The sequence below is a fragment of the Chrysoperla carnea genome, chromosome 1 (genome assembly GCF_905475395.1).
Source record: "Chrysoperla carnea chromosome 1, inChrCarn1.1, whole genome shotgun sequence".
In the NCBI taxonomy this organism is placed as follows: Eukaryota; Metazoa; Arthropoda; class Insecta; order Neuroptera; family Chrysopidae; genus Chrysoperla; species Chrysoperla carnea.
Window position 1 is genome coordinate 98,405,492 of NC_058337.1, and position 21,362 is coordinate 98,426,853.

The window sequence follows — 21,362 nt, forward strand, 5'->3', positions numbered from 1 at the left end:
GCAAAGTCATCATGTTCTAATTAGCCACGTGTGGTGAAAACAAAATCTTGTTCATCCTCCTCAATGACTGACGCCATACATGTTCCATATTATAATATCTACTCTTATAATTCTTTACGTTAAGGGAGTATTCTAGAGAGGCATGCATTTCGGGTATTTTCTCATTATAAAATCAAAATCTACTTGAAGCATCCCTTGATCTATTTTGACTCGCATGTTATCTAAATATACAGATCCCAAAAATAATATTCATCTCTTCAAACTTTAAATCCCATAATCGAGGGAGGGTTTCAAATTCGTTCCTATTCTTAGATCAATTTTTTTTATTATAAATGTGAATTTCGACTACAATGTAGTCACCATCAGTATGAATTAGCTATTTGTTAGTATTCTCCTGAAAAATATTACTTTTCGCTAATTTGGTGACTGTTTCACAGCAATTTTTTGTTATTCTATCTCTTACCTACCTGTTAGGATTTAAATTGATTATTAAAGCAGCCTGGAGAACTAGGTTCAATCTGATGTCAGAACATGATATCCTCCATCAAATTCAAACTTGTGTGTAAGCTATTTTTTGATTGGTTAACTACAAAACGAGATATTTACAGTGTACAGATTAAAATGGCCCACACTGTACGCAGGAATAGTGAATAGTTTATTTTAAGATATTTCCAAATATTTTCAATGGTATTTGCAGTTCTTATGCTAAAACTATGGTAAAAATTACTTTTCGACTGAATTTAACGAATTTTTTTTCACAGACCGTTTAAAACACGAAATAATTAATGCCTATGTTCCCAATTTTGATCAATTTATGTCAAAATTAATATCTCAAAAACAAAACGACGTGGTGCTATTTATTTCTAAATTTCTAAAAATTTTTTTAACTCTTCTACCTTTTTGTTCAATTCTGTCGAGAGAGAGAGAGAGAGAGAGAGAGAGTAGCTGAAAGAACATTGAGTTGACTCTCGAAATCCTGAACTATGAAGCTGATTATCTCACAATCTAAACGATCAAAAATTTTTCAACTTCGTGATCTCACAGTTTATATTATTCTTAGTCTTTGAAAAAAAATAGCCCAAATCTGTTGGCAAGTGCTTTCATGCTAGAAATACTTTTAGTAAATATTCTAATAGCTCACAACTTTAAAAAAATATATTATTTTTAAAAATACCAACCCATAAAACTCCCTTAACATCATAGAAGTAACCAACAACAACAACAAAGAAAAACAATACTTTGTGTTATTATTATTATTATTCAGTAATATTATAATATAAATTAAACCATATTAATTCTATTATATTATTATTTATATAAAAAATAAATAAATAAAAAGAAACGTACAATGGCTATAACAATAGAAATTATGTTGATGAAGACTTCATCAACTTGTAATTTTTAAACTAAAACCAGCGTTTGTTATACAGGGTGTTTGGTGATTCGATAGCGACCTTCAGATTTATACTAGAGCACATTTACAAAAAATATGACCAATAAAATATAAGCCGAAATTGTATGGCTCTCGAGAGCAACTTTTAAGTTTGTCATGCGGTCGAAATTTTTTATTATGAAGGAATTAGTTCTAGGATAAGGCACTCCTCCCACTGGTGAGAGGGTATACATTCTATAACTTTATTTTTTCTTTCGAAGTTCTAATCTTCAAAATCCAATAGGTTTTCACAACGCTCAAGTAAATCCGCATTTAACACATGGACTCTCCTATTATACGTATACTAGCAAAGATATTTAAAATTTTGAATATCTCCATTGTAATAGTACAGTAAAAGATGTTACAAGAATCGGCTGATAAAGGAAAATGATTTCCTCGCATTTTGCTAAAACTTTATAGAATATGATTCTTAGGTGTCAAATATCATGAGTAACGCATGAGTTAGTGGCGTAAATGTTTCTATTTGTTATTAAACAATATATTTTTAATTCAATGAAACGATCAATCTTAAGATTCGCTTAAAAAAATAGTAATTAGGCAACTTGTATGACGTAAATTTCAAATAATTTGTCAAATAATCGAAAACTATTATATATGTATAACGTACACGTAATTCAAGTTGCCTATTTATTAATTTTGTAAGTCAATTTTAACATTAACCGTTCCATTGAATTAACAATTTATTGTTTATTAATAAATAGAAATATTTGCGACACTAACTTATGCGTTGCTAATGATATTTGACACCTAAAAAAAACATGTCATTCATTTTCCTTCATTTGTAACATCTTTAACTGTACTATTATTACACTTAAGTAAAATCTAAATGATTATGATAATCAATATTGAATTACCAAAACAATAATTTATCCACTTATATAATTATTGATGTGGTCTCTAAAGGTCATATCCACTTCGAATTATTCATCATTCGTATGCCACCAATCAAAATAAAATGACATAAGTATTTGTAATAAAATAAATATTATTTAGTTAGATTTCATTTCAAAATAATAATAATGTTCTTTCTATTTATTTCCAAAAGATAAAATTTTTATGATGCATATGAATCACAGTTGGAGACAATTTTGAATATACTAAAATATTTAGTGCAAATAAGCCGCTCAATAATTTTAGAATATTATCAGGTAGTCAAATAAAATGTATAAATTTTTGCATATTAAATAGTACAGAGACGTATTTAGAATTCTGCAATACAACAAGACAAATAAGTAAAGTGTTGTTGTACAGTGTGATATATATTTTGATACACTTTTAAACTAGCTGTTAAATCACCACTCGGGGCTCTAAAATCATCTTTCATGTGACAAAGATTCAATATTATATTCCCGCTGAACGAAATGAGGCGTTATACGGTCAATGGAAGTATTGGAATGTTCAGTATTTAAGGGAGAGTTGTATAAAATGATACCTGTAGGTAAAAGAATCCCTTTTTCGTGGACCATAAAGGCATGAAGCAGTTTTCGTAATTTTTATTTTTATGTTTTTATTAAAATTTTAAAAATAAATATTTCTAATTTTTAAAATCTGTCTGATTGACTTAAAACTTTGTCAACTAATTGCTTGACCTTGCGCGAAGATTAAAGACTATAATGTACCTCTAGTGCAAGCACGGTGGCCGATAGCCAAGGGATGGAAGTAAACTTGGTATTTAGGAGGTGGGCTATCCGGGAGCAAGTGAGTTAAAGGATAGCATATGGTGGATTTGTCCTTGGGATTGTCTCTTAAATTAATAAAACTACATAGAGAGATATTCATAAAACGACATCGAGCGATTTTTCGGTATCGCAACGGATCCTATGGTCTAAATGTGTTCCACTCCAGGACTGCCATTCTAACCTAACCTAGCCTAACCTAACATAGAGAAAACAGAAAACTCAGCAAAGCGAGTATTTGCAGCTTATTAAAAATAAAAATTTCCAAATGAATGAATTTTATAATTGAACACCTAAGAATTTGTACATCGTAAATCATACTCATAACTAAATCACGATATTCAGATTCTTCTAATCAACAACATTTTCAAATCTAATTAAGCTACTGTCGGTAATGTATTTCGTTGTTATATCTATAGACAAGTGTATTATGTTTAAAAAATTGTAGGATTGCCAACTCATGCTCACCTATTAATATTTAAATAATTATATCAAGACTATCTCAAGAGATCTACTCAAAAAAGAAGGTTTTTGTGTATGTATCAGTCTTATACAAAGCTAATCATGTAATATTGAAACTATCTAGAAATTGTATTGTGTATTATATTGAAGTAATGCCTTACTTCCGTAATCAATTTCTTTTTATAGAACATTCATCAAATCGCAGATATTAATACTCTGTGGGTCTTAGTCTTTGAACTTCGCGTCGAGTATTGAGAGTCATTTTGGCCCCAGAAGTAATAACAGTGAAATTGGTAAGCTCTGTAACAGACAGGATGTAAATTTCTTTAATGCACAGTGAATCATTACGCCACAGCCGTTCGTTGATATTTTAATTTGATGAAACGGCTTGTAAGACTATAAGAAATTCTCTGAACAAATACTTCTTCTCTGACTTTTCTCGTCAAATGAAAAATTCACGAGATATAAACACCTGCACGTGTTTAGAGCTATGCATTTTAATGCCCCATTGATTATGAGACTGAAACATTTTTAAATTGCATGTTGATAAGAGCTGTATTATGTTATAAAAATTATAGTTAATTACCGCCTGCAGGGAAAAAGCGTGAACAAAAGTTAATTTTTGTGTAATTCATCTAAATGCCATTTTTATTACACATCTTAAATCGAATCACACTATGAGTGATACTCGAGAGGCATTTGATCTTTAGTATTAGGTGCCGGCTACCCTACCTATGGTTTTCTATCGGGATAGTTCCAAACTAATCCAACCATAGCTGCATACCTCCCCCTTCCTTTCTCTTTTTCCTATTTCTTTTTATGACATGTTCTGTATAAATGAACAAGGGAAAAAAAGCTTTTTTTTTGCAAAAGATTTTTTAATATTGAGTTATTAATATTTTTACTCGTTCAATTCTTCATATTTTGATTTAATCGAAAAATTTTATCGCAGAATATTTGGAAAATAGTTTTATTTGAAGATAATTGAATTAAAAATTGATTAATTTCCATAAGTTGTTCAAATTAGCTCATAAAATTTGAAGAAATTTCACTTATTGTACTAAGCTTTTTTATGCTAATTTATTAAAAACAAGACTGCTATTAACATTTAAACTCAGAATTTCGCACAAAAAACAGTGCAATTACAATTAGGAGCCGTAAGGTTATTTCTTATAATTCAAATTCTGTATATCTTTCATCTTGCCACTTATTGCTCACTTTGCTTGTGCAAAACTTTAATTGGTTCGTAACAACCCTTGATTGTGTCTTAAAGTTTCTGTCCAAATAATGGAAGTGAATATGATGATTTTTTTTACATCTACAGAGGAATTCTTCAATATTTTTTAATATAATAATTAAGTTTTAATTTATTTTTGATTTCAATCTCTAATAAGTATATTGATGTATATATTTTTTTTTAATCGAATAAATGAAAAAGTTGATCTCGTTTTTTATATTTTTAATAGTTTGTAATAATATGTTATAATTACAATTTATTTTTGATAAGCATTAAAATTTAAAAAAAATATAATATTAAAAAAAAAAAAAAAAAACAAAGATACTATTATTATTGGTAGCTTCTTTATGGATGTAATAAACACTACTGAATTTTTATTATTAACTAGCCGATGCCCGCGATCATTGTATATCATTTATAGGTCGTAATTTAATGAAATTAAGAATTCTAAATCAGTAAGTTACTTAATTCACAACTTAAGTTGTTTCCGAGGATGATAGACAAACAATGGTCGGTTTTATTATACAAACGCAAAGAAATCTCAATAAAAAGCAAAAATGTAGAAGATGCTTGTAATATGCACAGTCACGACGAACAACTTTTTACAAACAGATTGATTGATGAATCAAGTCCAACTGTCCTTCCTCAAAAAGTGATCGATTTAGGAAAAAATAAACCGAGAAAATAGACCGAACAAAATTTCTGTACTAGTGTCCCATTTTTGAACGCAAGAGCTAAATACTTCAGAACCCAACCAACTCCTCTATAGTCGACAAACTCAACCCAACCAACTCGTAATTACAGCATAAAAATCTGAAAGTTACTCAAAAGTGTACACTATTAACCAGTTTTACCATAATTTCGTAAAAAGTTTAATTTTTTTAACTGAAACTACAAGGGTTAAAGGACGTTTCACATAGAAAATCCTTATAGAAAATGGATGCCAGTCAAAATTTCTGAAATCTTAGATTCTAATAATACACAGGCTAACAAAATATTAAGATTTTATCTTGTCAAAGGGTACAAATGCGTGTTTCAATTTCTAAATTATGCGAGATAGCGACAATTTTCAAATATCACTATGTACATGGAAGTGTATAAGGGTATGTAGTTGTGAAAATTATTTAATCCAAGATTTCAGCATTATACCGCTAATGTGGCAGATTGAAAATAAAACTATACCTTATTATGTTTTTTCCAACTTTGTCAATTAAAATATCTAAATTACTCTCCGGTCATTCTCTTCAATCAGAATACGAAAAGACATATTTACAAAATTTAGAAACACAGGTAATTTAACCGAAAAATAAATCAAAAGCCTGGGTCTCAGTTACTGCTCAGTAGGAAATAACTGACCTCACATAAAGGTATTCTATTATTTGCTATAACGTAGACGTTAATATTTTTAAATACATCTCTGTAATATTTTTATTTAATAATCCAATACTTTAATCTGATTTTAACAATACTTTTATTTCTAAAATTCTATCTTTTTTTAGTTTAACATTATTTTAACTCAAAATTACTATCTGCTAAAATTGTACAAAATATAAATACGAATAATTTAAAATTTTTGTCAGTGATTTGAAATTCAGATTTACCTACTAGCTGCTTGTGTCTTTTACAATTGATTGTTTTTGTGTCTCAATTAGTTTAGATCCAAAAATGTATCCAAGAACTTCAAGTCCATATCAATCTAATCGTAATATTTGGCAATCTAGTAACATTGATGATGTGGATTACATAAATTTTAAATTACATTTAGAACGAAAATTTTGTAGTGATATGCAAATTTCAAATTCGAATAAAATTCAACATACCATATGGAAATTTTTTTGTAACGGCACTAATAAATTATGTAAGTTTTTCTATATTCTTATTTACATTTTTTTACTTATTAATTTATTTTTTATGTTTAATATTTTTTTATAGTGAATAAATTAACAATGGCTGTTTTAAATTACTTTTCGCAATTATGGAAATGGAAAAGTAATTTGTTCCAACCTTGCTATTAATGTTTAAAAATTGCTAACAATATTTGGAAATTTGCTGTTCGAAAAAATTTTCTGGATGAGTGTAAACTAGTGTTGATGTAGACTAAGAATTTTGTATTAAGTTATTAATTATTATTTTTTTTTTTTTTAAATTAAGGATGTTTGAGAGGAAAAAATTATTAATATATCTCGATTCTATTTATTTTAAAATTATTAACATTTTTTTTTTGTAAATTTTTAACACCAAATGTGAAAATTTTTAATTTTTTTAATTCAGTCTCAATAAATGAAATTTGATAGAGTATTTTTTACAAGCTCCTCAAGAACTTTGGAAAATATGGAAATTTTTCTATTAAATTTTTATAATAAGAGTAAGATACTCACTTTTTAACAATTTGTTATTATCAAAGCTAAATCATTTGAATGGCTTAGTAATTTTAAGATTTTCTATATGGGCATTGGAGAGCGAATGAGAATTAGTCTATATATTCATTGGAAACTGAATAAAAGAAATTTCGGCAAAAATTAAATAATAATTAATGTAATTAAATTTTTAAATTACAGTTTCAGTAATTTATTAATAATTTTTTTTACCATAACAATTAAAATTTCATAAAGTTTTGTATATCTCTCATTCATATTTATTTATAATATATTAAAGCAATTTTTGTATGTTAAAAAAAAATAATTTTTGTTCAAAAATATATATTAAAATTTATGTAATTTATTAAAAAACTGTACGTAATACTTTATTGTGTAAAAATCCCTTTTACCCAATAATTTAAAATTATCAGTTACAATTTTGTTAATCCTTATGGTTTATTCATAAAAGGTGGGGGATGCAAATTTTTACCAAAAAAATTGACCTGGGAATAATCATAACTTTTAATTTTAATATGTCATTGCATTTTGAAATTAAATTATCAAGTACTTGTACATATTTAAATAAAATAAAATTCTGGTGTTTTGTGTATTGTTGTGAATAATTTACTGACAACAAATGGCTGAAGGCTTCGACAGTATGTTGAATTATCAGCAGATTTATGGCAAAAATTATGTAAGTTTTCTTTATTATTTATAAATTGTTAAGTTTAAAGTTTGAAAAATAAATTACCATCGAAAAGTTAAGTGAGAATTTTTTTTTTAAATTTTGAAAATAAAAATTTAAAAAGTAAGTGATAATTTAATTTCGTTCCGTTCGAAATGTTAGAGAATATACCTACTTATTTCTGCACATTTAGAGTAAAAACAATCAAAAATATATCCCCATATTCCCCATAATTCATAAAACATTGTCGATAGCATTAATAAAATTTAATGAATTCGATGATTTAAAGAAGTTTGAACAGATCAACCACGTAAAATAATTTTAAGTTTTGAAACTAATTAAATAAATAAATAAATATATTTTTAATATATTCTCAAAGTTTCAAATTGATCCACCGTCTAGTTTTTCAGAAGAAAAGAAATGGCAAATGAGAGTTCGAATTGGGGAAGTCCAACAATAGACACATGTTCAATGAAATATAAAAATTTAGTGCAAAAAACCTTCATAAAATATATGTTATTACCACTTTTAAACAACCTCGCCAAGCTAAAAATCGTTACCAATCCCTGGTAATCACTATTTAGCCACCCCGACATTTGGGGAGGGGATATTCGGATAGTTCCAAAATAATTTCTAAGAGTTGTAAGTGGTTAAATATAAATTTTTTCAAATATTTCATATAAAACTTTATTTTCACAGCATTTACTGCCAAACTGGGATTTTCAAGATGAATACACAGCCACCAATCCAATTAAGGAACTTGAAGCATTCCCACGATGTTCGACGCCGATACCAACTGAGTTAAAACCACAATTGTTACGTAATTTACCAATTAGTACTTGGTTGTTTGTTGACAAAAGTTATGAAGAATTTAAGAATGGATTAAAACGTTTGCCGGATTTTGTAAAAGTACGAGGGCTTAAAATGGTACCACAATATTTGATAAATGGTAATATTGTAACAGAAGAGCGAGCTAAAAAGTTAAAAAAGCCTACATTTAAGCAGTTAATGCAATTAAACTGTGATCAGTTAGGGCAATATGTTCAGGATAATCACCATAAATGTCAAAAAAAGTGAGTTTGCGAAATTTTTTAAATAATTCTTCACAGAAAATTTTAGATCTTAAAAAAGGCGTAAAGTAATGGTTAAGTCTTTTAAGAGAGGAACTAATTATTAATAAGTGGTTCGTGAAAATGAAAATCATGAGTTTTAGACTAATTTTGAACAACCTAGCTAATGGGCGATTCTTAAGAGTAGAAATCACTAAGCAATATAGTGGGACTAAAATTTATAAATCGCCGCCTTTTAAAAACTTCCAAATTCATAAGCCACTCTCCAAATGATTTTCTGAATCCGAATTTAAAAGTAGGATCTTTTACAGAACGTTTTAATACTTGAACCTTTCTAAATTACAATGTATTTGTTACAGAAATTCCTTCAACAGTAAACATCAATTATCACCCAAATGTCAGTCAACTCCATCCCAGCTACTTCCATACGAAGAAAGTGAATTAAATGAAATGTATCCTCATTCACCACCACGATCACTACCTCCAATTCCAACGCAAGAATATCCATCCGTATTGCATCTACCAAATATTTCGAATATGGTTAACGATGAAGATACACCACCGTTTACAGAAGATGGTTATGAAGCTATGGAGTATGCAGATTGGACAAAATCTGACGAGACCGATTATTTAAAGCCGCATGATTGGTCACCTGATAATAATATCGGCTGTAAACCGGAGGCGAACATGATATCACCAACAACAAGCGATGATAATCCGAGTAGTGGATTACCATCTAGATATGAGGATTTAAATTTATCTGATTTGTTACATCGTTTACGTATAAAAGTCAAAGAAGATTATATGAAAAAATATAAAGGAACAGAGTCGCTAGAAAAATATGAAAAATATTTATACGTATACAACACTCGTTAAACCAAGAGTGATTAAGATAATTATATTATATGAGCTGATACGAAAAAAGAACGCAAAATTGCGAATTTCAGTCAAAATGTATATCAAAAGGAGTTTGTGAAGGAAGAATTTTCTCTTTAAATTATTGAAACTATATAAATTCTTTTCCCACTGAAAACAGTCAACTAAACATTTTACCATCAGAAAATTTAAGAGACAATTTTCTGATGGTAAAATGTTTACCTGACTCACCTATTAAAAAATTCTTAATCTTTTTTAAAGTCTTTTTAAAAAAAATCAAAGTCCATTACAAATTATTATTATTTCAATTTTTAAATAACATATTTTTTTGGGACAAAATATGACAATCGATTCGAATTCGAATCGTACTATGTGCAATTTACACAATGTAATTATTTAAATTTCGTTATTATTTCTATTTGTATAAAATTTTTTACAATAACAAAAAAATAATTGTATTTTAAACTATTAAGATAATAAACATTAATATATTTTTAAATAAAATAGGTATTTATTTTCATTTTTTAATTAAATTCGTTTTTTGAAATTTTCAAACCGTTTCTTCTCACCTTTCTTTTTCTAATTGAGAATTTATTTTTTTTATATGCTCAAAGATTATAATAATTATAAAGTAAAAAATAAAAGCTAGTTTAGTACAAAGCCCATAGCAGTTCCAACTCCACGGTCCAACTATGTTAGCTTTTCGGATTAAACATCATTTATACCGGGAACGGAACGCAAAATTACTTGACCCATCGGTAAACGGCTCAAACTTTGTAATAAAGCGGAAATGAAACCCATAAAAACAATGGGCTGTAGAAACCTACCAGACCGTTTGCATGAATGAAGGAGGGAGGAGGGATAAAAACAAGGGTTGCCATACTTAATCGGTAAAGTAGACCTGGCAACCTACTATTTCTTAGAAAGGTAGATTGAGAGCTATAGTTTCACGTAAAAATTATCCGGTTATCTTATGGGTTAGTATCACAAAGAGCATCATCCAAAAAAAATGTTGCCATACTTTATCGACCAAGTTTTTATTTTTATTTATTTTTGTAATTTTCGTGAGCAAACAATTTACATTTTACAATTTTAGTTATTAAATAGGTTATTAATTTACTAGTGCTCGTTATTCACTACGACTACATTGATCATGAGCGAGTTTATACTCCGGCTCGCTCTTGCCCGATTTTCGGGTGGCTGTAGCTGTGACCAGAACCTTTTTTGAGGTCTGGATCCACTCATCTCAGAAACCAATTATTTAAAAAAGTTAAGAAGGATTAAAATTATATGTTATTTCCGTATCTTAAAGAAAAAATAACATTGTTAAGAAAAAATGAATTGCCGATGAAAGGGATGAGGGCTACATCAAGTCTGCTCAGTATACTTAGTTTATAAACTAAGTGGGCGGTCGGGCCTTTTGGTCAAACACATTCATTATTATTATCTATATAGGAATGAATGCTGATTAACATTTCTTCAAAACTCCGTCAAGGAATTAGTAATTTGAAACAATAATTTTATTACAAATTTTATCGAAAAAAAAGTAAATAATGCTATTAATTTCACGTGCTTTTATCTATTCTAGTTCAATATTACTTATGAAGCCGTGAAAGGAAATTTGGAATAAATTAGAACCCTTGACAAAATTTTGAAATAATTAAGATTGTTTTAACAATTTATAGTTATTTTAAGTTATAAATTAATTAAAAATAATAAGAAATACAGAGTGTCTCGTAAGAACCGCAGGCTTTTGTCGCTCAGGTAGAAAATAAAGTTCTAAGACGAAAAGTCTTCTTCCATTTTTTTGATCTGATGCATGGATAGTTAGCTAATAATTAAAATAGGCAACCAGTCAAAAGTATTAAGTACTAGATTGATACCCACCCGCTCCACTGAGCTTCAAAGTATAAACCACCGCTTAATAGCCTCCACCCTCGCATGATAAACAGAGTTTTCAATTTTGTTAAATGGAAAATAGTCATAATTCATTGAGTATATCAGAATAGTTGGCCATCATTTGTTTGACATTTACTATTTTAAAGTTTTAAGGTATTCTTTAATTTATGGTTCAAAATGATGATCATCTGCTCCATCTACAATCATCATTTTGAACCATAACTTACAGATTTCTGAAAATTTAAAAAGTGATAAATGTCAAATTAAATTTTTTAATTTTTTTTTAGTATATCTTTATAAATTATAGTTCATGTGTTATTCTGATATATCAGCTATATTGCCGTACAGTTTCATTAAAAACCATTCGCTAGATTTAGCGAGAAAGCGTAACAAACAAACAACCAAACAAACATGCTTACTTTCATATTTATATAGGGATTGAATAATTAATTTTAATATCAATAAATTAAAAGCTCTCGACTCTGCTCAAACTGAATACTTAATACATTTTTTTTAATAACAATAATAATTATTTAATAATCTTCTGATTGGCTGCCTATTTTATTTAATAGAGCTAACTATCCATGCATCAGTTCATAAAATGGAAAAGGACTTTTCTTAGAATTTTATTTTCTACCCGATTCAACAAAAGCGTGCGGTACTTACGGGACACCTACATTACATTAATTTATAAAGAATGATAAATACTAAATCTCCTACATTCTATTTCTTGATTTCATTTGCGCTCTAAGTAGTAATATTTCCTGTAATTGTGAAATTTGATCACAAGTATATGACAGGTTTTCAGCATCACCTCCAGCTGCATTTCTTGTAACATTACCAAAATTGTGTGTGTATGGCATACGTGAACGTTCTCTTGCCCAAATTCCGTTTAATAATTCCATGTACCATTTATTATTTAATGGATCTAACCAAAGAAGTTCAGCCATACGTCTCCGTGCATTTTCTTCTGTCATACATGATGACGACGATGTTGATTCATGTTGACCTTTTTCAATTTGATAATTAGTTTTTAAAACATCATTGAAATTATGTGTTCCTGATGACGGTACAAAATTTGTCGCAAGACGTTCTTGTGCTGCAAGGTATGTCATTGCATATTTACGACAATTACAACCACGAATCACACAATTATTTTTGTTGTTATCAAAATCGATGCTTGGAAACAATTCTTTCATTTTACGTTTATGGTCATCTAAATAAAATGCTGTTAATCCATCCAAGTCACTTAGATTATTCCACTCTTTATTTATTGGCCTAGATAGAATCATTTTTATACCATTGGTTAATTCATTCGGATTTGCTGGTGATTTTTTTAACAACAAGAGCTGATAATGCAGTTCTAAGGCACGTTTCGAAGTTACTGTATCTAATATTGGACAGAATTCGCAACAGAATGGATTCGTATAAACATGGTATTGATCCATGTATTCTTGAACTTTACGAGCATTATCTTTTTTTCGTTTTTCGTCATCTTTTTCAACATTTTTATCGCAATCAGATAAATCTTCAGCGGTTGTAAATGATAAATCAGATTCAGAAGAAGATGAATTTAAGCTTTTATAGGTATCTGATGAACTGTTCCATTGTACTGATTGTGGCCGTTCAACATCTTCCATTTTTGTTTGAAAATTTGATAAATTAACTGATTGATTTTGGTAATTTTTCCAATCAGGATAAAAATTTGCGGTGGTTGTTGTTGGTTGACTTGTTGAATGATTCGTAATTGTAGTATGTGGTGGCATTAAATAACGAAACCGTTGATTTAAAAATGGAGCAGCTTGATTTACATATCGATTCGTAACAAGTGGAGAAGATATATTAGTATTTAAATCAAATCGTCGCGAATTATAATACTGAGTTATAGCACGATAATTCGTCAAATGTATTGAAGAGTTATCCATACATGGGTAATTACTGTTAGATGAAGCATGATTATATAAATCATTTGTTGAAATTGATTCCGTTAATTGAGTAAAACTTTCAATAAATGTGTCAACGGTTGCTGTACGCAATCCATTTGGAAGTGTATTAGGTGTATCATAAATCATAGAACCATGAAAATTTGGTTGATTTTGGGTGTTTAGCTTCCAAGTTCTTGAATAATTAACAGTATTCGGCACACCAATATTGTTCGTGGGAGCCACATTGGATAAAGGAGAAAAAGCTCTATTTTGTTCAATCCACTAAAACAATAAATAAGTATAATGATTTTTTCTTTACTTTTTTGACAATTTTGAAATATACTCACCCAATTTTCCATTATCTTAATGTAGTATAAAAATAATTTCCACTTTATTGTATTCTTAACTTGACTAAGCAATAATAAACTACTCTTTCATTCAATTAATAATATTTCTTTATCAATAAATTCTGTTATTTGTACTTATTTATTATTTACTCTTTTGTTTCAAAATCTAAACAAATGAGTTCAAAATTGGTGCCGATTTTTTTGCATTCAGGAATTTCATTTTATTTCAAAAATAAATTCGATTGATAAATTTAAGTCATGTTGATAAAATTTTTATTTGTCAAAAACTGATTGTTGAAAATTAAAAATATTTAAAACACATAACAAAACTACTTTAATAATATTAAATAAAATTAACCTATAGATTTCTTTTGAAAAAAATTTTGAAAAAATGAAAAATAGAAGTTTTCAATATCCGCAAAAGATTTGTCGAGAATAACAAAAATAAGAATAAATACTCATTAATAAGGAAAACGCATGATTTTTATTTATTAGGCGTGATTTTCATTTATGTTATTAAGGTGATTATTTTGTAGTATTTCGTAAGTTTTCAAACCGACCCAAGGGTCTTATTGTCCTCCACACGTTTGATTTATTGTATTTTAGCATAGTTTTTTGGGTTGCGATGAATGGATTGAGTGATTTCTGATCCTTTTTAGCCCTTATACCCATAAAAAATGCTTTTCTTCTGCATAATAATATTTTAGACTAATTTTTTGAGTTTTCGACTCTCGGTTCAATTAGAATGACATTTTTTATGAAAGAAAAGTAATTCTTGCCATCTAAATAATGTAATCTTAATTGCTCTACAGGCAATAATTACAAAATTTTTTCTTTCAGGCTTTGATTTCTCTATAATTAAAGGACGCAAAGGAAAATTTACTGATTTATAAAATTAAGATTTTACTTTAATTTCTATTTTGTCTCACGTTACCACAGTCTACTCAGGCCTTCAGTCTTACCGAAATGATGTCGATGTATTCTAGGCTCTTCTCCTTCATACAAACCTCCAAACTGAAGAGGGCTGATACAATAAATTAAAGATGTAATATTTTCTAAAATAATACTAGTACATGTTTTAGAAATTCTAATTATTTCAACGAGAAAAAAAAATTGTTTAACATTAGTTTTTAACTTTTTATTCATATTTTTAATATTTTTTATGACAATCGTAGATATAAAAATAAAATAATAAATTAAAAAGTTGGTGAATTACTACTCCTGGGAGATAAAGGTGCTCTCCTCGTTGTAAAATTTATATTTTCTGTTGTAGTTTCATCTATAGTAACTGATGGGTGAACTGGACAATCAGCATGACCTCGTTTCGCTGCTATTGCTTTTAATAACGCTTTACCCTCTTCTTTAGTCTTAAAAAGAAAATTAAAATTACTCAAGAACAGTTCCGATTTTGAGAATTTGTTTAATGCTTGTTTGTTTACAATTAAGGAATTCATTTTTAATTGAGGCTGAATGCAATCGTTTATCAACTTATATTTTTTATACTATCGGAGAGATTTTTTCAATTCTCTTTAATTAAGATTACTAGACAAGATATTTGTCAATATTTAGTTTACATGGTATAACAAGATTTTTTTTTTAAATAATACACTCAGATTTTTTTCGGAGTATAATTAATTCGTCATTTAATTAAATCCATTGTATCTTTGCAAAAGCTTTACCTCTGAGTGTTCTAAACACTTGTATGCATAATTATTTGCATCATCCAATTGACCTCTTCGTAGATGATAATTTGCTAACATTTTATAAGCATGATATAATTCTGATTGTTCACTAACTGCAGTTCTTGTATCATCCATACAATACTTCGTATATGCTGCAGCTGCATTGTCTTCTTCACCTAATCTTTCATATAATCTAAAATAAAAATTTATGTACTGTTCTATAACACATGATGAGATGAATTAGAATAGCAGAGTGAATAAAATTCTAAGAAGAAATTTCTTTTGTAGTTATTGGATCTAATGAATAATATATGTGCCATTAACGAAATAGAGCTTAGTTAACTATCATTTGTGATTTTGAGAATGGCGAATATTAATCAAAATGAAATTTTTATCAATCCCTTGTACTACAGTGGGTAATTCAACACCTCATTTAAAATATACTTGAAACTAATAGAAAAAGGTAACCAATTAAGCCAACTCATTCTTGCAATTGCCATCCCAAGAAACAAATCTGTTCAAAACTGAAAATAAACGCTGGTTATAAAAGTTTGCAGAATTTTAGAACAAACGTAAAATTTAGAATTTGTATTTGAAAATTTTTAATCAGGGTTTATTTTCAGTTTTAAATATATCTAAGCAATAAAAATTTCCTTTAAATAATGAATGATAGCACGTAGCTCTTCGATAATTTTCGTGATATGATATTGAAGTCTTCAAACTAAAGACTTCATTGTTTTATTATTTTCTACAATCCTACAAACAAAATTTCTTGTTTCAAAATTTACGAAAATCGATAACAAGGGAAAATATACACCAGTTTAATAGTTTTTTTTTTTTTAATTTGCTAATTTTGAGAGTAAAAGTGTAATGAATACTTAACTGTTAATAAGGTCTATTTTTGAAACTGTAGGTATTTTAGAATCGAAACTCAAGCAATTTTAAAAAGAAAAAACTTGATTTCGTCATTTTAAAAAAATACTTACTTAGCTAATTTAATTAAAGCAATTCCTTCAATATCACCAACATTACAAGCTTTATAAAAACATTTTAAAGCATTGTCAATTTTGTCTACTTTTTCATAGGTTTCACCTAGAGCTATTAACATTCGACTATCATACGGTCGTAATTGTTGGGCTTGTTTATAATAATAAACACAATATGAGTACATTTTCAATAGCTCATAAGTTTGCCCTAATCCATACCAAGCTCTGTAATCACGTCGATTTACCTCTAAAAAATACATTAATATTAAATGATTTTATTTTAGCTATGAATTATTCAAACAACAAAGCAAATATAACGCCAGTCGAAATAAAATTATAATAAGATCTTGAGCTTAAGCGATGGCGGAATACATATTTTATTATAAATTATTGTATGAAAAAGGTTTAAAAATCGCGTAGCTTTACATTTACTCAAGATGGAGGGCCATAAATCATTGTAAAACGTTCGTTCCTAGAAATAACTATTAAATTTTTATAATCCGCAAATTAAATATGAATTCAGAATAAAGTAAAAGAATGAATATTATCAACCAATATTTCCATTTCGTGTTTAAATTATGAAATTTTTGACACATTATTATACTAATCTACGATATAGGTAGTTTAGATCGGAATGGACAACAAACTTGGATCTTATTTAAAATTTATCGTTAATTTTTTCTTATCCTGGCTAGTAAGTAATTCAGTGAATGATCATACCAATTGCTTGCCGATAACTATGAATTGCCGCATTTGTATTTTTCATTTCCATAAATTCGTGACCCATTAACGTCCATGCAGACAAATAATATGGGTTTAATTTTAACGCTCGTTGAAAATACACTACTGCTTTCTGATGATCTCCACGTAAACTATAATAATTTCCTGAAACATTGATTAAATATTTATAATCACTCATAATTTAACAAAATGTAAACCCAAATATTTAATACATCGTTTTTTAGCCTTCATTTGTACATTGTGTTAAAATATCTTGGGGTTCGTTTAATGTTTTAGCGCGCCAAAGTATTCAAGAATCATTTAATAAGGAATCCGTTTACGTCCAATGAATTTTGATAAGTATCTTTAGCTTTTCTTATGTTTCTTTTCCATTATCGACATCAAATAATGAAACTGTATTAAAAGTAATTTCATTGTTTCCATCCCTATCTTATATCCTGATTTAAGCTAAGGCTAAGGCGTTTCCTAAATACTTAGCATAATAATGTAAAAATCTTGTTTTTGGTTCCATACAGGGTGTTATTTCTCAAATTGTAGCTAAATCTTTAATTTTATGTTTATTTTTTACTTTATTTACAAATTTATGTAACCCATCAAAGACGAATTTCTCAGAACAAATCAATTTTCCTTAAATGAAGTATTCAATCATAGTTTTAGTATTTGGCTCCGCTTCCCATCGCCCTTTTTATGAACTTATCGCCCTTTAATGTACTTTTAGAATTAAATTAGTGTAAGTTTTCAATACTTTTAATGTACAAAATTCTTTAAGATTTGTGATCGAGAAAAGCATTACCTTGGAAGGGAGAGGGTATGTGATTTAATATGAGGCTAGAATTAATATGGTTACTAATCACTAAATCAAAAAATACATGAATATGACACGCACGTTACTTTTAAGAATTATAATATTTTAGGTACAAGGGTTGTGCCAAAAAGGGATGAAGGGGTTAAGTTTTATAAATTTCGATAAATATAAAAGCGGCACTGGAGTATAGAAAATTTCCATTTTCCTATGTCTTGTATATTTTATTATGCATAAAGGTAAAATTTTGTACTTTTATTCAGTATTATGGTATTAAAACAATCAGCATCAATAAGTTAATAAAATGAATAATTTTCATAACAAATAATTACCCTTGAATAAATATTTTACACTTACCTACAACACAACATGTTTCCACCCTGTATTTATCGATTTTAACAGCATGATGAGCTAGATTTGCTAAATCAGTTTTCATCTCTTTTACATAAAGTAAGTTAGAAAACGTATCTAAATGATCTAACCGATAAGGATCTGATTTTTGTAAATTTTTAAACATTTCAATCGCTCTATCTATCTCTAAAATAAAAAATTATAAAATTTTGAATAGCGAAAAAATAAAAAAACTTAAAATAAATTACCTCGACGATTATGATAAGCAATAGCAGTTTGTGCCATAATATAATTACTTTTTTCAAAGCCATTTGTCTGTAATTCCCAAAACAAATCTAAGGCCTCATCATTATAAAGCAAATCCAAATATGCATGTGCAAAAAAGAAATGTCGAATCCAGTGATCTGGTAGTTGTAAAGACATTAATTTGTCTTTATCTATATAAATAAATAAAAAAAAATAAAAAAAACAATTACTTAAAGATATTAAACGTAGTAAAATCTTAAAAATTTACCAGAAACTATAAGAGATAATTCAATCCAAGCAGACCAATTCATTGGTGCTAAATGGACGGCCTCCATCAAGACATCTAAAGCTAGATTTTGTAAATCTAATTTTTTTAATACAATTCCATATAAATAAAGTTCAAAACCGTCCATTGTATTGGTGCTGTATAATTTTTTTAGGCCACTATTAATTTCCTTTAAGACTTCATTCTTTGTCGGATCTGGTGGTGTGGATATTTCTGTCATACTTTCCACACGTTTCTTTTCATTTCCCAAATACTTAGCATAATAATGTAAAAATCTTGTTTTTGGTTCCATACATGATTTTGTGACATAAGCACAACGATCGAATTCCTTTGCATCAAAATAACTTTTAGCAACATAATAAATATCTAATTCATCCCCACAATTATAATCAGTTTTCGGTATTTCCTCCGGACTTAATTTTATATCAGATAATGATAATAAAATATCTGAGAGCCATTTTGTAGCATTTATTAAACCTCTTTGTGAACATTCTTCAATGCCTGTATATAAATCACACTTTACAGTCTTATAATCAAATTGAATTGTTGATTCCATCATCTTGAAGATTTTATAAAATCAAAATTTCCGTCAAACATCAATTTTCAAATTATGACAGTCAGGCATACCAACTATACAGTCAGTCTACAAATGTCAAAAAGTTTGTATATTTTTTTAAATAATTAGAGTTAAGTTTTATCTCATCATTTAAAAGTATTGTTAATAGTATTCAAATAAAAAAATGTATTCATGGGTAATTTTATCATTAATTTTTTGATATATATTATTGAAACATATTAATTCGATTGAAATTATTTTTATTTTAAGGGCGCAAATTCATCTAGTCAACTGGGTCAGGGAATTTGTAATGAACAATATAATACACCAACAAAAATATCTGAAGAAAAATTATCCCTAGTGCCAGAGCGGGTAATTCAAATTAACGGAGGGGCCACTCATAGTTTAGTTTTAGATTCACTGGGAAAAATTTATATGTGCGGAAAAATAAATATAAATGCGAAAGACCCGAACGAAATTTTATATACTTTTAAACAAATTGCTAGTTGTGAAAATATTATTTTTAGTCAAATTGCATGTGGATGGGACTTTTCTGTTGGAATAAGTAAATATTCAAAATTGTTTGTTTGGGGGTCGAATTCTTTTAATCAGTTAGGATTACCGAAAGATAAGTATCCATTTATAGCTGAACCAATCCTTGTTAATGATATTTCAGTTAAGTTTGTTGCTTGTGGTTTACGACACACGGCTGTTATTACTCTGGATAATAAACTAAAAATATGTGGAAGTAATACTCATGGACAATTAGGCTTAGTCGATGCAATTGGTAATTCTTTGAACGTTGAGTGTTTTACAGACATTCCAAATTTAGAAAACATAAAAACGGTAGCTTGTGGGCAAAAACATACTGTTGCTTTAAATTTTAGAGGCGAAATTTTTGTTTGGGGTGATAATAAATGGGGTCAATTAGGTTTTAGTCCTAAATTGATGTCTAAAAGTAAAAAACCTATAAAATTAACAATTCCAAAATTAAATGACCCTATAAAACTGTTTTGTGGATGGACCCATAATGTAATTTTAACAGCAAGTGGTCATTTATGGTCATGGGGAAGAAATAATTATGGACAATTAGGCAGAAGATGTGATGAAAATAATAGTTGGTTGCCAGAAAAAATACAATTGAACGACGTGGAACGTTTTTCGATTGGAGCTGAACACAATTTAGCGGTTGCATCAAATAAACTGTATAGTTGGGGGTGGAATGAACATGGAAATTGTGGAAATGGCTGTTTAAATAATATTTTTGAACCTACAATTATTGATTCAAATGTATCAAACAAAACAATTTATTGTATTGGGTGTGGGACTGGTCAAAGTTTTGCAATAAGTAAATAAGAAAAATATTTTTTTAAATTTGAATGTTATTTTGCTTATCACTACTCACAGATCTGTATTAAATTTAGACTGATAGCATACTTTAAAGGATGCTAACATTATCAAGGAAATTGAACTAAGTTCTTTGATGCTGCCGATATCCCATGCAAATTATAGATCCATAATTATTAGTTCTACAAAAATATCTCATAATAATTAATATCTCATACAAAAATGAAATTATGAAGAGAAAACGATACAAATATGTAGTTTAAGCATTATTTTAGCCACAAAATTCCAGAAAAGCCTTCAAAAAGGTTTTTTAAACCTTTCAACTTATATTTCCCTAAAAATGTGAGCAAGTTTGAGAGGTTAAAAGAATACTTGAAC

The 21,362-nt window shown here is 28.2% G+C and overlaps 2 protein-coding genes across 2 annotated transcripts; one reads left to right on the forward strand and one right to left on the reverse strand.

The window, feature by feature from the left end:
- Positions 1 to 15,163: 15,163 nt before the first annotated feature.
- Positions 15,164 to 19,645, reverse strand: LOC123304956 (cell division cycle protein 23 homolog). The gene is made up of 7 exons (XM_044886523.1): positions 19,064 to 19,645; positions 18,798 to 18,986; positions 18,556 to 18,735; positions 17,376 to 17,540; positions 16,656 to 16,902; positions 15,667 to 15,862; positions 15,164 to 15,354 (listed from the first exon to the last, which is right to left on the reverse strand). Exons 1-7 carry the CDS (start codon positions 19,638 to 19,640, stop codon positions 15,184 to 15,186), a joined length of 1,725 nt encoding a protein of 574 aa, XP_044742458.1. The 5' UTR covers positions 19,641 to 19,645; the 3' UTR covers positions 15,164 to 15,183.
- A 50-nt stretch (positions 19,646 to 19,695) lies between these two features.
- LOC123305558 (secretion-regulating guanine nucleotide exchange factor-like) lies at positions 19,696 to 21,017 on the forward strand. Its single transcript, XM_044887313.1, has 2 exons — positions 19,696 to 19,833; positions 19,908 to 21,017. The coding sequence occupies exons 1-2, from the start codon at positions 19,822 to 19,824 to the stop codon at positions 20,991 to 20,993; spliced, it is 1,098 nt and encodes a 365-aa protein (XP_044743248.1). The 5' UTR covers positions 19,696 to 19,821; the 3' UTR covers positions 20,994 to 21,017.
- The last annotated feature ends 345 nt before the right edge of the window (positions 21,018 to 21,362 follow it).